The sequence below is a fragment of the Rhinopithecus bieti genome, unplaced genomic scaffold (genome assembly GCF_001698545.2).
Source record: "Rhinopithecus bieti isolate Rb0 unplaced genomic scaffold, ASM169854v2 scaffold_13029, whole genome shotgun sequence".
In the NCBI taxonomy this organism is placed as follows: Eukaryota; Metazoa; Chordata; class Mammalia; order Primates; family Cercopithecidae; genus Rhinopithecus; species Rhinopithecus bieti.
Genome location: NW_016807982.1, coordinates 4,043,639 through 4,059,414, shown reverse-complemented (window position 1 = coordinate 4,059,414; position 15,776 = coordinate 4,043,639). Strand labels below are relative to the sequence as shown.

At 42.5% G+C, this 15,776-nt stretch overlaps 1 protein-coding gene across 1 annotated transcript in view; it reads right to left on the bottom strand.

Annotated features, from left to right (window-relative positions):
• THRAP3 (thyroid hormone receptor associated protein 3) overlaps window positions 1-15,776 on the bottom strand; it is a 95,488-nt gene that overhangs the window by 10,790 nt on the left and 68,922 nt on the right. The window contains exons 3-8 of the mRNA XM_017884427.1: window positions 14,327-14,494; window positions 9,789-10,691; window positions 7,311-8,015; window positions 5,487-5,675; window positions 3,941-4,055; window positions 1,182-1,369 (exon numbers count right to left, since the gene is read on the bottom strand). Of these exons, the coding sequence (XP_017739916.1) occupies window positions 1,182-1,369; window positions 3,941-4,055; window positions 5,487-5,675; window positions 7,311-8,015; window positions 9,789-10,691; window positions 14,327-14,463 (2,237 nt within the window). The 5' untranslated portion in view covers window positions 14,464-14,494. The remainder of the gene's footprint in view (window positions 1-1,181; window positions 1,370-3,940; window positions 4,056-5,486; window positions 5,676-7,310; window positions 8,016-9,788; window positions 10,692-14,326; window positions 14,495-15,776) is intronic.

The following is a 15,776-nucleotide window of genomic DNA, read 5'->3' as shown; positions in this document are numbered from 1 at the left end:
TTAAGTAGAAACAGGGTTTCATGATATTGGCCCAGGCTGGTCCCGAACTCCCGACGAGATGATCTGCCTGCCTCGGCCTCCCAAAGTGCTGGGATTACAGGCGTGAGCCACTGGGCCCGCGCCCAATACTTGTAATCGTAAGGCACATCATTCTAAGCTTGGCTTATCTTTCAAATGGGCAAAATGGGTATCACACCAACTGTTCGACTTATCTCAAGGGGTTAGCAGAAAATTGATACAAAAACACAGCCGGGCACAGTGGCTCACACCTGTAATCCCAGCACTTTGGGAGGCCAAGGTGGGTGAATCGTGAGGTCAGGAGTTCAAGACCAGCCTGGCCAACATGGTGAAACTCCATCTCTAAATACAAAAAATTAGCTGGGTGTGGTGGTGGGCGCCTGTAATCCCAGCTACTCAGGAGGCTGAGGCAGGAGAATCACTTGAAGCAGGGAGGCGGAAGTTGCACTCCAGCCTAGGCAACAGAGTGAGTCTCTGTCTCAAAAAAATAAAAGCTTGCCAGCTAAAGTTCAGAATCAGCAGAAGTGTTGCTTCTTACCAGAAGGTATGGGGCTTCAATTGTGCTACTTTTTGTGACACATGATTAAAAACTTATGGAACATTCAAAAACGTAAACAGAAACATCAGGACATAGGCATGAATGTTGCCCCACAAAGTTCAATAATGCCACCTTTGTTTAAGGAGTACCTGGAACACCTCTCCTGGAACTGTCTGTAAAACTAGTTTAAAAAGCACTTAAGATCAACAATCATGTCCTATCTAGTTCCACCCTGCTTCTTTGACTAAACAGTGTTATTACTTGACAATGACTTTGTGCCATTTCTAAAATACAACCTCCCCATGAAAATGTGTGATGAGAAAAGGCACATCTGAAACTGCAAAAGGAATTCCCAAATGATTCTAATGATTCTCCACACCATCCCTGTGGTCAATTTAACAGATTAACTTTTGTCATGAAGCCTTCTTTGGACAAAGATCACACTATTTTGATGTAGAAACTGTTTTCAAACTAGGGACCCTACTGACATTTATATGGATTAAAAGAAGAAACAGGTTGCTGTAATTACTAACCCTAAACTGTGATTTGAAAGTTCTGGTGTACAGCCCAAACGGGGCAGACAAGGAACTTAAGAGTCTGAAAGGGGTGACAGGGGCTTACGTACTTCTGTTTCTTTGATCCTTTATGAGTTTTCTCCGTTTTCTCAGCTGACCTTTCCCTTGAGTGGCTGGAGTCTCGGGAATCCACTGATTCTCTCGATTTACCTCGTTTAAGATCTCTCTCCTTATGTTTTTTACGACGTTCAATATCAAGGCGGAGATCAACAGGATCATCTTTGTATTTTCCCTCAGCCTATCAAAAGATAAGTCAAAATTAAGGTTTCTGGGATTCAGAGCCATCAGCTCAACCATCCCACAAACTGTGGTTTTTACTCCAATGGAGGGGTGCAGAGGAAGCACTGGGAAATGTGAGGCATCTCACCCAACCTTGGAAGGGATGCAGGATGTCCCACAGAAGTTACTCCATGAGGATCCCTCACAGAACCCAAGCCAGTTCTCCAAAACAATGATGCTGGCCTTCTGAAAATGCTATGCATTGATCTCAGTTTGTTTCTTTTCTGGCCCAGTAATGACTGGCTAGTTTAGAAGTTGAGAAGGCTGGCCGGGCGCAGTGGCTCACGCCTGTAATCCCAGAACTTTGGGAGGCTGAGGCAGGCGGATCACTTCAGGAGTTCGAGACCAGCATGGGCAACAACCAAAACCCTGTTCTCTACTAAAAATACAAAAATCAGCCAAGCAAGGTGGCGTGTGCCTATAATCCCAGCTACTAGGGAGGCTAAAGCAGAAGAATCGCTTAAACCCAGGAGGTGGAGGTTGCAGTGAGCCAGAGATCGCGCCACTGCACTCCATCCTGGCCAATAGAGCAAGACTCTCTCTCTCTCTCTCAAAAAAATAAATAAATAAATAAATAAATAAAATAAAAATGTTGAGGAGGCTAAAATTAGCTCTGGAAGAGTAGGTGGTTGGGCTGGCTCAGGCTTAGCCACCACTGAGAGTAGAAATGCTCACCTTCCCCTACCTATACTGTAGTATCCACGCATGGCTTATCCTCCACTTGGAATTATCTCTGAGTACTGAGTCCAAAGAGGGACAATGGAAGACTTAAGCAGCCTTCAAAACCCTGAGTTATGCTGAGAAATTTCTCTAGAAAGGGAATATTAAAAACTATAGGGAATTCATAAACTGGTATTACCAGGTGAAAGAAAAGGGAAGGGAAGGGGAAGGGGAAGTGGGAAAGAAAGAAAGAAAAAGGAAGGGAGGGAGGAGGGGAAGAAGGGAGGAGGGAAGGAAGGAAAAAACTTCTCTGCTAGCTTCCTAAGCAGTACAGCTATGAAGGTATGTTTTGCAGCAGCAACAGCACACCTGCTCAGACCACTGCAGCAAAGGCTTTCAACAATTCTTGGGAAACTCAGTGGGGGCAAAGATGCATGGTAGTTCCAGGACATCCCACACTAGGATTTGTCTCATGGAGGTACCTCAGGGAGGAAGAAATGAGCAGTTCACTCTGCATTAACAATTTATATACATGAACTACTAAACTTAAAAAAATTAAATTTAACAACAGGAGTGGCAGAAAGTAGGTTTATAGTTTTGGTTTTTTTTTTGAGACAAAGCTTCGCTATTGTTGCCCTGGCTGGACTGCAGTGGCGCGATCTTGGCTCATTGCAACCTCCACCTTCTGGGTTCATGTGATTCTCCTGCCTCAGCCTCCCAGGTACCTGGGATTACAGGCATGCACTACCACACCCGGCTAATTTTGTATTTTTAGTAGAGACAGGGTTTCACCATGTAGGTCAGGCTGGTCTCAAACTCCTGACCTCAGGTGATCCACCCACCTCAGCCTCCCGAAGTGCTGGGATTACAGGCTTGAGCCACCTTGCCCGTCCGTTTATTGTTTTATCACTTAATTTGTTTCCTAACAGAGGGAACTGGGCCTCTGCATCCTCCAATGAGCAAAAAAAGACAAAAAGACAAATGCAACACTGCTCCCAGGGGTTGGCTTTTTAGGGCATGGAGGACAAGATCTCTTCTGATGTTTTAAAGAAAACCTTGGGTTTTACATGGCTAGTGCCAAGCTGGAGAAGGGGTACTCGGAGGAGGAAAGAGGGGTGGGAGAGAAGAGAGACTGCCCAAGAGCGCCTCTCATCACATTCAACCAACAAGACAAATTTTTTTTTAGAAAAGGTTTCAGCAGCATTGGAATAACCATCTGTAATTTTAAATGTCAACTGTATATGTGAATGAAGATCAATAAATACTAAGATTTTTTAAAGCCCAATTTCGTTATTTCACAGTAAAAGATTGTATACAAGCTTTAACTTCTTAATAACAGTGTTTACGTGCACATCATTGCAAATGTAGCTGGGCCATCAAAGTAATGTTTAACAGTAATTGACAGATGATAGATATGGTACAATGTTAGGAAAAAAAACTGGACCAGCTGTTTAAAAACAGTCTACTTAAGTTAAGACATGAATATTTCACTCTTCTCTGACATGCATGTCTTTCTGAAATCATGGTTGGAAATAGTGCATGTATACAGTTGATTTGATAATACTTACAAGCAGAAAATATCACAAAAGTTTCTTCTCTCATCATGGGCACTTGTTCCAAAACTCCTCTCTTTTTTTTCTCAAGCTCACCTCAATAGACTTTGGGGTCATTTACCATATTCTAACCACTTCACAAAGGTTGTTGATACATTTAATAAAATTAACCCTTTGTAGTTCATTTTAGAATTATGCCCATCCTTAAAAGAAAAACACAAACTTAAGTAGAGAGTAATTTAAACAAACACATTTCTGTCAAGTTCATGCCCAACGCACTCATTTTGTTGGAATTACTGATCAAATCAACAGTTCACCTTGTAGCCAGGTTCTCGGGGACTTTTCATTTCATCATGAGCCAAACCATGTTTTCTGAATGTACTGGGGGAAATGTCTATTCTCCTAAAATTGAAAATACAGAACAATATAGTACTCCATTGTGTGAATATGATACTGGTAATATTCTAGCTCCTAAGTTGGGTAACAGATTCACAGGCATTATTTTTCCTTATGTTTCATGACTTATGTATGTATTACTTTTACTCGTTACTTACATACTTATACTCTCCCGTAGGCATACACACACACACACACACACACACACACACACACACACACACACACAGAGTCCCAGGTTCCCAAAGTGTGACAGAAGTTAGAGGTTTTTGTTCTCTCCCGGTTTTGCTACACACAGAAAGATGGACTCACCCACAGCCTTAAAGGTAAGGCCAACTTTGTTTCTAGTCCCTATCCACTGAACTGACTCCCACAACCAAATGGAATAGTCTTTAAACCTGCTGGGCCTTAAAATTCTTTGAGACAATCCTACAAGCTACCACTTCTAGCCCCCAGGCAAATTCTTCTAAAGGAATCCAACTACCATGATTTAATCCATGACTAAACTACCATGAAATATTAATATATGGGTTTGCCTAAACAAATTAGCATTAGGCCAGGCACAGTAGCTCATGCCTGTAATCCCAGCACTTTGGGAGGCCGAGGCGGGCAGGTCACCTGAGGTTGGGAGTTCGAGACCAGACTGGCCAACATGGTGAAACCTTGTCTCTATTAAAAATACAAAAATAAGCTGGGCATGGTGGCGCACGTCTGTAATCCCAGGTACTTGGGAGGCTGAGGCATGAGAATTGCTTGAACCTGGGAGGCAGAGGTTGCAGGGAGCCTGGTTGTACTCCAGCCTCAGTGGCAGAGCAAGACTCCACCTCAAAAAAAGTAAAGAAAAATGGCCGGGTGCAGTGGCTCAAGCCTGTAATCCCAGCACTTTGGGAGGCTGAGACGNAATCCACACAACAAATATACTGAGAAAAGGAAAGAAAAATGGCTGGTTCAAACACAGTCCCATATTGGGCATTAGATTTCCACTGTAGTTCCCATGTCTTAGGACAGAGAAGCTTGAAGTTTATTCTCCTCAGAAACACAGCACCAACTCTTGCTTGAGTTTATATTCAGATGGAACCTGCCAACTGGCCCAACCCAGCTTCTCCATCACTTCTCTTAGCCATTCCCTAACCTGCCCAACTCCATTTGCCCAGGGGGATGATAGAATACTCTGGAGGAAGAAATTCACACCACAAGGTCCGTAAGAGATCACTTAGAGGAGAGAAGACAGAGATGCTAGAGAAGTCATTTTGCTATTGGCTTTAACCTGTTCTCTTGGTCACAGGTTACCAGCATTTCAAAATGCTAAGCTCTGCAATTAAAACAAGGAAATTGCTCCCTGAACACAATTTCCTTCAAGCCAGCCCCTAGCTTCAAAGGCCCTTTAGATGAGATACAGGGCCCCCCAAAACTCCTCATCCACCCACTCATCCTTCTTCTAAGTGTGGAACACCAGCCTAAGCAGGCCAGGGTCTGGACTCACCTTTAACATGGTGAACAATGGTCACTATATGTTGGGCAAACAGTTCTGAGGGGCTACGCTGAGACTGAGCTGATTGTATGTGTTGGAAAATGGAACGAAACTCCTGTTCCTTTTTGTTGCTATGGACTAGATCTCGGCAAAGCTTGCGTTCCTGAGCCAATAAGCCACTGGGTCTGAAAAAGAAATACGGGGAGGCCCAATTAGAACATGATATACAGAAAGAACATTAAAACCGTAAAAATACTTTTTTGAAGAGTTTTTAATCTATCCACAAACTTGTTTTCTTTCTACCGAAGTTGAAAGTAATTTCAATGCACTGTAACTATGGAAAAGGATATCCAAAATCTCTCTATTCTCTTTTTTACTGGAATCTTCAAGTGGAGTGAAGTGTTAAACCTTAGTCACTGCTGGTTTTAACACACCCAACAAATGAGAAAGTATTTTAAAAGATCGACTACAGCTGGGTGCAGTGGTTCACACTCGTAATCTCAACACTTCGGGAGGCAGAGACAGGAGTATCACTTGAGCCCACGAGTTTGAGACTCCATCTCCATCAATCAATCAATAAAAAGATCAGCTAGCATGACCAGCCAAGGCCTGATTCAGGGAGGTGATGTCATGAACCGGGAGCGGGGTGTGGCTGGAATGCTGTTCACACAGACTTCCAGCTGGCTGAGTAGTTTACGCCAAGTAAAAAACCAGTTAGCCTTGGCCTCCCAACTCTTTCCTAAAATTTAGGGGACAGCGGGTAGATGTATTGCCTTCCTTAACTCTAAAATTGTGGCCAGGCACAGTGGCTCATGCCTGTAATCCCAGCACTTTGGGAGGCTAAGGCAGGCAGATCACCTGGCTTCAAGGGTTCGAGACCAGCCTGGCCAACGTGGTGTAACCCAGCCTCTACCAAAAATACAAAAATTAGCCAGGTGTGGTGGCAGGTGCGTGTAATCCCAGCTACTCGGGAGGCTGAGGCAGGAGAATCGTTTGAACCCGAGAGGCAGAGGTTGCAGTGAGTTGACAGTGCACAGCTGCACTCCAGCCTGGGTGACGGAGAGAGATTCTGGGCCAGGTGCAGTGGCTCACGCCTGTAATCCCAGCACTTTGGGAGGCCAAGGTGGGCGGATCACGAGGTCAGGAGATCGAGAACATCCTGGCTAACACGGTGAAACCCCGTCTCTACTAAAAATACAAAAAATTAGCCAGGCGTGGAGGCGGGCGCCTGTGGTCCCAGCTACTTGGGAGGCTGAGGCAGGAGAATGGCACGAACCTGGGAGGCGGAGCTTGTGGTAAGCGGAGATCGCACCACTGCACTCCAGCCTGGGTGACAGAGGGAGACCCCCATCTCAAAAAGCAAAAAAAGAAAAGAAAAAGAAAAGAAGAGAGAGAGACTGTCTCAAAAATAAAATAAAATACAATAAAACTGCTACGTTATCTGATGGGGAAGGGCTATACTATAGACTTCGGTGACCCAGCTAGGAAGGAAGAAGTGGATCCAGGATGGCTTCACAGGCAAAGCTATGTTAAACACAAGAAACAGTATTGGACTTGGTGGTGCAGTGATGAACAGAGAATGAGCCAGTCACTAAGGACTGAAGAGATACTTCATCACCCCAGGGATACTGTCCCCCTCAAAGCACACAATCACTCCGTGATACATACTCTCTAGTGAACATAGGTGGACATGAAAGTATCAGCACTGAAGCTTAAGACAGCAGGGGGAACACAACAGAATGTCCCCAGGGAGAAGGGCTAGGAGACACACACCACTTAGGCCACTAAAGCACTGAGGATTAAGAAGAAGCACATCTCACCGTGCAAGGTCCTCATCAAAAGAGTCCATCCGGACATTGACCTGTGCCTCTCGAGTAATGGAAAAGGAAGACTTCCCCGTGGGAAAATCTCCTTTCACTCCCAGCTTGTCTCGGCTCTCAGAGGTCTTTCTTGGGGGAGGTGATGAGCTTTTCTCCTGGATTGCTTTGTAAGCAGTCACTCGGAAATTCTTCTCAGGCACAAAGCCCCTGTGCCCACCTTCGGTTCTCTTGCCCCGATCCTCCTTTTTGGATCTCTCTGGGAAAGACTCCTCCTCCAGCTCCTCTGTTTTCCTCTGCTTTTCCTTCCCTGGAGGTGCATATACCAGGCCCTCCCATTTGCCTGACTTCTCCTCCTCCTGGTTTTTGTTTGCACCTATGACTTTTGACATATATTTGGGTTCATCATCAAACTCAGACTCCTTCCTTCCCTTAGCTTTGTCCTTATCTTGATCATCCATCTCCTCCTTGTGGAAGTCAGCCATCTTCTTCTCAAAGTCATCTCGGAGCTTATACCTTTTGGGAGACTGACTGCCCCGAAAAGGCTTCTCGGAATCAGTTTTGGGAGCAAAAGAATCAGATTTCATTTTTCCATCACCCAGGCCTGTGTCAGAGAAGCTCCCTTTCTCTTTTATTTTTTCTTTATCGGTATTTGTTTGTTTCTGTTCCTTATCTTTTCCATTCTCTGTCTTCTGCTCTTCTAGATACCTAGTTATAAAAACACAAGAGAGACACACAAGAGGCTTCTTAAGCATCCCTTGCTCTAAAATAGTGCCTTACTGTTTTTGGTTTTGATTCTCTGAAAAAATATGTCTTATGGATTTCAGTATTACCAAAGGACTTTCTATGCGGTTACTTCCTACTAATTTCTGAAAAACTGCCATTTACAGTTCTATGAACTTGGCAATTAAGAGAAAAATACATGATCCATGGAGTTGTGTCTTACAAAAGCAACCAAAGAGAACAGCAAAAGTTATTTTAGGATACTAAAAAACAAAACAAAACCTACTTACCTGTAATGTGATCTAGGGCAAAAAATAACTAAGGTCTTACCCAACCTTCACTCAGTCACTTAAAATCTGCTTTCAGCAAAGTTAACATAGAACACCTTGGACAGTTTTGCTTTTATACAACTCACATTTGGAAATACAAGTCTAAAAAGAGACTTCAAATTTGCTTCAAGTCACCTAGAAGATCTAAATATGAAATATACTGTGAACACAAATAAAAACAAAATACATGTTAATGGGGAGAGGGTGACAGCAGCAAAATCATCATTCTCTTTCTTATGGAAAAACAGAGCTCATGCTCAAGTCTTCTAAAGATTCACAGTCCTGGCATGGAACAAAACTTATGCTTTAAAATACTTACTTGGGAGCTAGACTATGAGGACCCAAAGGCATAAGAACGATACAATGAACTTTGGGAACTCAGGGAGAAGGATGGGAGAGGGCAAGGGATTAAAAAACTACACACTGGGTACAGTGTACACTGCTCGGGTGATGGGTGCACCAAAACCTCAGAAATCACCACTAACAAACTTATCCATGTAACCAAACACCACGTATTCCCCAAAAACCTACTGAAATAAAAATGTAAATAAATAAAACAGACTTACTGAAGCCAAGTACAGATTCAAAATGTCTCATCTGTACCATTAATGCAGAAAGCCTAATAATCAAGTCAAAGTCGTATTAATACAGCCAAGAAGAATCAAGGGATTAAAAAATATGCTAAATACGATAAAATAAAGAAAAAAGGGAAACCATTTGCTGGGTTAGTCCCTCTTGACCACAACCTGGTCCCAATGCAACTTCCCTGTAACTTCTCTGCCATCCCAATCCATCCAACCATACAAACAAAGATTCATGTTCCAACTCACCGTGTCCCCCAGGGGAGAAAGACGGAAGCACTGCCATGTCCTCTCCTAACACGCAGCCGTGTTGGCTTCTACTGGGACATACACCCACCTTGTGGTTTTAAAACAAGGCCTTCCTGGACTAAGCCTTGGCCTTTCCCATTCTGCCCAGTCTCAACTGGAGGGTATTGAGGGTGCAGCTCTTCACCATGATAGGCTGATGCAGATCGAACATAGTAGATGGTGGGTGCTACAGGGTCTAAGAGCTCCAATGGCCATTCATTTTGGCAAAGACCATACTTTTTTTTGATAGCTGACCCACAAATCTCTACTGTTCTTTGGCTTACATTGGTAGAATCCAAGGCAAATTTTAAATGTGAAAACATCATTGCAGAGTAGTCTAAAGAAAGTTTATGCTGCAATACAAATTCAGGAAGGTAGGAAAGCTAGAGTTAACCTAAAGGTTTCCTTGGGTGATGCTTTTAATGTTTACTAATGAAAAGTCTAGGAAATAGGGATTACCTTTTACCATTAATCAGAGCTCTTAACTTAGATCACATTACAATTAAACTGCCAGCTAGTGAGACAAAAACACAACCAGGCAGGGGAAATGAGATACTTGCCTCTTTGTATAGGCTGCTCCTCCTGAAGCAGCACTCTCCTCCTTCTGAGATGAACCATATGTGGAGCCAGTGGATGGTGGACTTTTACCCACAGGGCTCTTTTTGGATGGACTCAGGGACCCAGAACCATGGTCGAACTGACCTTGGTGTGTCCCAGACTGATACCCAGTACCACTTGGCAGAGCTGAGCCCATCTGGGATGTGCTGGAAAGTGGAGGACTAGGTTTTGGCACAGGGCTAGGACGGGGTGACCGCCGCCTCACCACCACAGACTGGAGGGGGCTTTTGAGAGCTGGGCTCCGCTCCCGAGGACTCAGCTCAGAAACTGCTGAGGCCCGTGATGCAGAACCAGTGCCGTAGGTGGCATCTGGCCATGGCTTCGAGCTCTCAGATGCTTTTGTATCTTGAGAGGTGCCTCCAGAGAATGTCTGATCCTTGGCCTCATCTCCCTGGTTATCCCCGGCAGCCTGAGATGGCCGGCTATCCTTGGAAGAGGACTTTTTCTCCTTTGCAGACTTGCGCTTAGAAGATTCAACTCGGCTATGGTTGGAGGAAGAACGGGAGGATGAGGAGCGCCTTGACCGGTCAGAAGACGACTTATCAGAGTTTCTAGAATGGCTCCTGGACCTTGGTGAAGGGGACCTTCTCTTTGGGGACCGGGATCTTGAACGGCCTCGACGAGGACTGTATGCTTGCCGATAATTCTGCCAATTTGAGCGGTAGTTTCCATAGCCTCCTCGGTTATACTGGCCCCATGGATAAAAGCCTCTGTTGCGCCCACGGAAATAATAGGGCCTTCTATAGCCTCTGTTGTGACCTCGGAAATCCCGATTCTGATATACTCTTGGGTGGTTTCTTTCTCTGTTATGAGCTGGAGAATATGATCTGGAACGAGACCTAGAACTGGAATGGAAAGGAAAGAGACAAATGTTTGAATTTTGACACAGGTATTTTATTCAAGAAAATCTGTTCTGAAATCCCTGTCCTTATGTGTCACTCACTTTCAGTTTTGTTTTCAAAGCAAGGGCACAAATATTTAATCCCACTACGTATGGCCCTTACTAAGTACAAAAACATGGATAAGAATCATTTGAACAAGTGATGAAACACAGGTCACTTCATATTGCAGCACATTTAAAATGGAGGAGTACTTCTACAGTGACTGAGAAACTATCAACATTTTCTTAAGGTAGTCAACTACACAAAGACCATTTTAATATACCATAATAACAGCTTACAGTTTCACAGGCACAGGGATTTTAACAGGGCTGCAAGTCATTGGAAATGAGAGAAAAACTGCTAGCTGCGGTATCTAGACAGGTACTCTGACCCCTACCCACACTGTGGCAACACTTCACACCCTATCCTAGTCAGCTCTCCCTCTTGTGCGTGACGAATTTCTTAGATACCACTAAGGCTTGGGATCGTAAAAGTGTAGTTACAACAGGTATACAACAAAGAAAACTTGGAGAATGCATCTGCTCAAAGCTTAAAAGAACTTACTAAAATCACATAAACAAAACATACAATATTGTTTTTTTAAATTGGGGACCTGGAAATGGTCTCACTACTTAGGTCATATTTCTGTGGCTGAGCTACATGATCTTACATAGGTGCCACAAGAGGGCACTATCTGACCATAAGGTACCCAAGGACACATGAAGTTAGCAAAGAGGAACTAAAAAACCCCCCACCACCCCGGTGTGCAGAGGGGCTAGTGTTGTGTTCTTCTCCAGTTAACAATATAGAACTCTGGTAGAGCACGGTGAATTTCCAGAACCACAGGCACTTGATAGTAACCTAACTTGGTAAAAAAAAAAAAAAAAAAAAAACTGTACATTCCTGAGCATCAGGCTTGTCAACGATGAGGAACTTTGTTTCCATCAAAAAGTCAAAAATAACGTATGTTGGTGTAAAAATCCACTGGGGTTCTTGGATCCACTTTTCCCATCTACTATGATATAGATCATTAACATTAAAAAAACTACTCCTAAGCAGCTGGCTAGAAATAAGTAAAAAAACTCTTCAGTTAATCAGCAGACCTTCTCATATCTGACTGGGAACAGATGCGTTTTTGTTTTTCCAAGTAACTCCATTTAACAAATATACCAGTTTTTTTCAGGATTTAACAACAAAACAGTATTTTTAAGAAGAAAGTACATTCAATTTAATCTAAAGATAAAGTGGGATTGGTTTTCCACTATTTATTGCCCACTGTACTCAGGATTTTTTATCTACACCATGAATAAGAGCAACTGGCAAAGATATATCTTACTGCTGCCTGTTATTGTAATTAAGTACAATTAAAAAAAAAAAACTTACCTTCCACACTTTTCATTTGAAAACAGTAACAATATAAGAAAAGAAGGGAGAGGCAGATGCAGATTATGAAAGTGAATATGACCCGATTAAAGGGCTATGCTTGAGGTAGGTGATCCACCACCAGCACTAAGGAGGGTTTAATTCATGTTCCCATCCTCATAGGCTACTGCTGCTTCTGTTACCAATAACTAGTGAGGGCCCTGGGCATACTGCATCCAAAACTCGCAGTCATTGCACAGATGCAGGAAAACGAGTCTCTGCAGATTGCAAATGAAGTTATTTAAGAGATGTCACTTAAAAGGATACAGTCTGTGAAATACAAGGAAATAATCAATTTTCTCCAATTCTGTAGAACTCAGCAGTTAGTTAATTTAAAGGCATGGTTTCTCAAACTCTCTGGATAGATACTTTCCTTGCAGGAGAGGGAAAACAAAAGAAAAAACCATGAAACAGATAGGCCAGAAATAAAAACTGAACATCCAGTGGCAAATTTATCTGTTTCTAAAAAACAGAGAAGTCAGACTACAATCAAGTATAAAAGCATACTTTCTAGTGGAGAAATTCCTCCAGAACAAGTCTCTTCTAGGTATATGATAGCATGTTAAAGTATCTTTAGACCTACCCCAGCACATACTGCCTCCCTAAAATATTTTTTCCTCATTTGCCAAGTCAGTGAGCAAGTGCCAAATGATTTACACAACAAGGAGAAAAGAACTGCCCAGAATTCCAGCTGTCATAAATACTTCAGAGTTGATTAACATTTTTCAATTCAATTCAATTCAATTTTGTCTCTCAGTTTTGGTTGCATAGAGGGTATGCAACCAAAACTGAATAATTGGTAAATAATTGGTAAATACTTGAACCAATTATTTAGTTTCTTCTAGTTACCAGATTAAATTTTAAAAAGGTATCTTCATAACCAAATGAGCTAAAACTGAGGTTTAAACTCCCTAAATCAAGATTCTGGGTACAGGGTAGGAGTTACTAAGAGTCTTGCTTGTCCCATGGCTTTAAAAGCAATTTCCTGAGGTAGATAAATTTAGGGTTTCCCTTTTCAATATTTATGCATACCTACTTTTTCAGGATGGCTTCTCACAGACTTCATTTAACATCTACCTTGTTTTTGTTAAATGGTAAGAAACAAAACCACCAATCCTTTGTTTAATAGACCCCTTAGAAGTACTATAGGGCTCTGGAAATCATCAAGAGTAAAAGTTTAATCACTGACTTCTAAGGTTTATTTTAAATTTCGTAATCAATTCATCTAAGACAAAAATTCTAGATACTCATCTGAAATAAACAGCAGGGGTTCCAAGTGTCAAACATGACAAATCATCTCCTTGCTAATATACTTCTGAGAAAAAGAATGAAAATGTACAAAGATTCCCCTTTATTAAGTATTTAAATACACCAATATTTCCCAAACTCACATACAGAAACTTGTATCTACTGAAAGCTTCTTATCTGTCCACAAAAGAAAGTTAAAACACTTTTAAAGAATGAAAAATCCAACTCACAACACACACCAAGAGAGGAAAGACGCTGGAGGTTTGGCATCCTATTCCAAGACATAATTAAAATAGGGAAATCCACCTGAAGCTGTGAAAACTGACTGAATTAGGAAATATTGGCAATAAATTCAAAAGAAGTGTTCTTATGTTTAGTGAGATAAAATGATGTTTTCAACAGTGATTTTAAAAGTTTTAAGATACATTTACTAAATAGATGCAGCTTATTAGTAATTGGCACACTGTATATAAATGACTCCTGGTTAAGTTTCTAAAAGTTTATTTTAGTGAGTTGAAGCTTCTTTTCCTTGCCATGTTGTTCATATTATTAATCCTCTTAGCTATCCTTTATTTGCGGTGATGCAAATAAACTTTGGTTCAGGCCTTCAAAATACTTTGGTGAAAATAATCAGCTATAGAGATTTGAAGCAAGCAGCTCAAATAAAAATAAAACGTTCTTTCTTCCAAAGTGGGTGGGAAATACTATGTGCTGGCAGAGGAAAGGAATCAGGCAATCAGCATGGCAATCAAAGCTGATCTGGATTTGTCGTTTAAAGAGACCTGGAATATCTTATAGCCCAACCCTGCACCTCAAGCCAACCCCCCAGTCCATTTGACACTCACAGAGAAAGTCTAACAAAAGATCTTCAAACATCCACATCAACTGATGCAATGATTACCTCAATATACAAAGTCACACCCCCTTACCTCAGCCTGCGCTTCCTTGAACGAGAGAGAGATCGACTTCGGGACCGAGACTTCGAAAATGAACGAGAACGAGATCTTGATGCAGATCTTGAGCGAGAAGAGCGAGATCCAGACTTGGATTTGTTTGTTTTTGACATCTCTGAAGAGAGGATCACTTTTCAATTACACCTAATGTAAGAAAATGCATTAGAACAAATGAGTGAGTTCCTCTGCAAATGTGAACCTCTGGACATTTTAAAAACACCTTTCTTTTAATCTGGGCAACATAAGAAGACCCCACATCTACAAAAAAAAAAATTTTTTTTTAAATTAGTCATAGTAGTGTGTACCTGTAGTACTAGCTATTTGAGAGGCTAAGACAGGAGGGAGTGCAAAGTTACAGCGAGCTATGATCACGCCACTGCACTGTAGCTCTGGAGGAAAGAGCAATACCCTATCTCCCAAAAAAAAAAAGAGAAAGTGGCTGAGCATGGTGGCTCACGCCTATAATCCCAGGGCATTGGGAGGCCAAGGTAGGAGGACTGTTTGAGTCCAGGTGTTTAAGACTAGCCTGGGCAACATAGCAATATCCTGTGTCTACAAAGTAAAAAAAAAATTTTTTTTTTTTTTGAGATGTAGTTTTGCTTTTGTTGTCCAGGCTGGAGTACAATGGCTCGATCTCAGCTCACTGCAATCTCCGCCTCTCGGGTTCAAGCAATTCTCCTGCCCCAGCCTCCCAAGTAGCTGGGATTACAACCACGTGCCACCATGCCCAGCTAATCTTTTTGTATTTTTAGTAGAGGCAGGGTTTCTCCTTGTTGGTAAGGCTGGTCTTGAACTACCGACCTCAGGTGATCCGCCTGGCTCAGCCTCCCAAAGTGCTGGGATTACAGGCGTGAGCCACCGCACCTGGCCTACAAAGTAAAAATTTTTTAAATTAGCTGGATGTGGTGGTAAGGGCCTGTAGTCTTAGCTACTCTAGAGGCTAAGGTGGGAATGGCCTGAGGCCAGGATTTTGAGACCAGCCTAACCAACAAAGGAAGATTCCCCCACCTCTACAAAAAAACAACTTGTTTAAATAAAATAAACTTTAAAAACAGAAAGTAACATTTAAAAAAAGATGAAATGACTGATTTTTAAAGAACCCTTAATTTGTTCCAGCTCTTTATTAGACAAGAGTCAGTAGGGCGCAGTGGCTCACGCCTGTAATCCCAGCACTTTGGGAGGCTGAGGTGGGCTGATCACCTGAGGTCAGGAGTTCGAGACCAGCGCGGCCAACATGGTGAAACCCCATCTCTACTAAAAATACCACAAATCAGCAGGGCGTACTGGCGGGCGGCTGTAATCCCAGTTACTCAGGAGGCTGAGACAGGAGAATCGCTTGAACCTGGGAGGTGGACATTGCAGTGAGCCGAGATCACACCACTGCACTCCAGCCTGGGTGACAAGAGCGAAACTACATCTCAAAAAA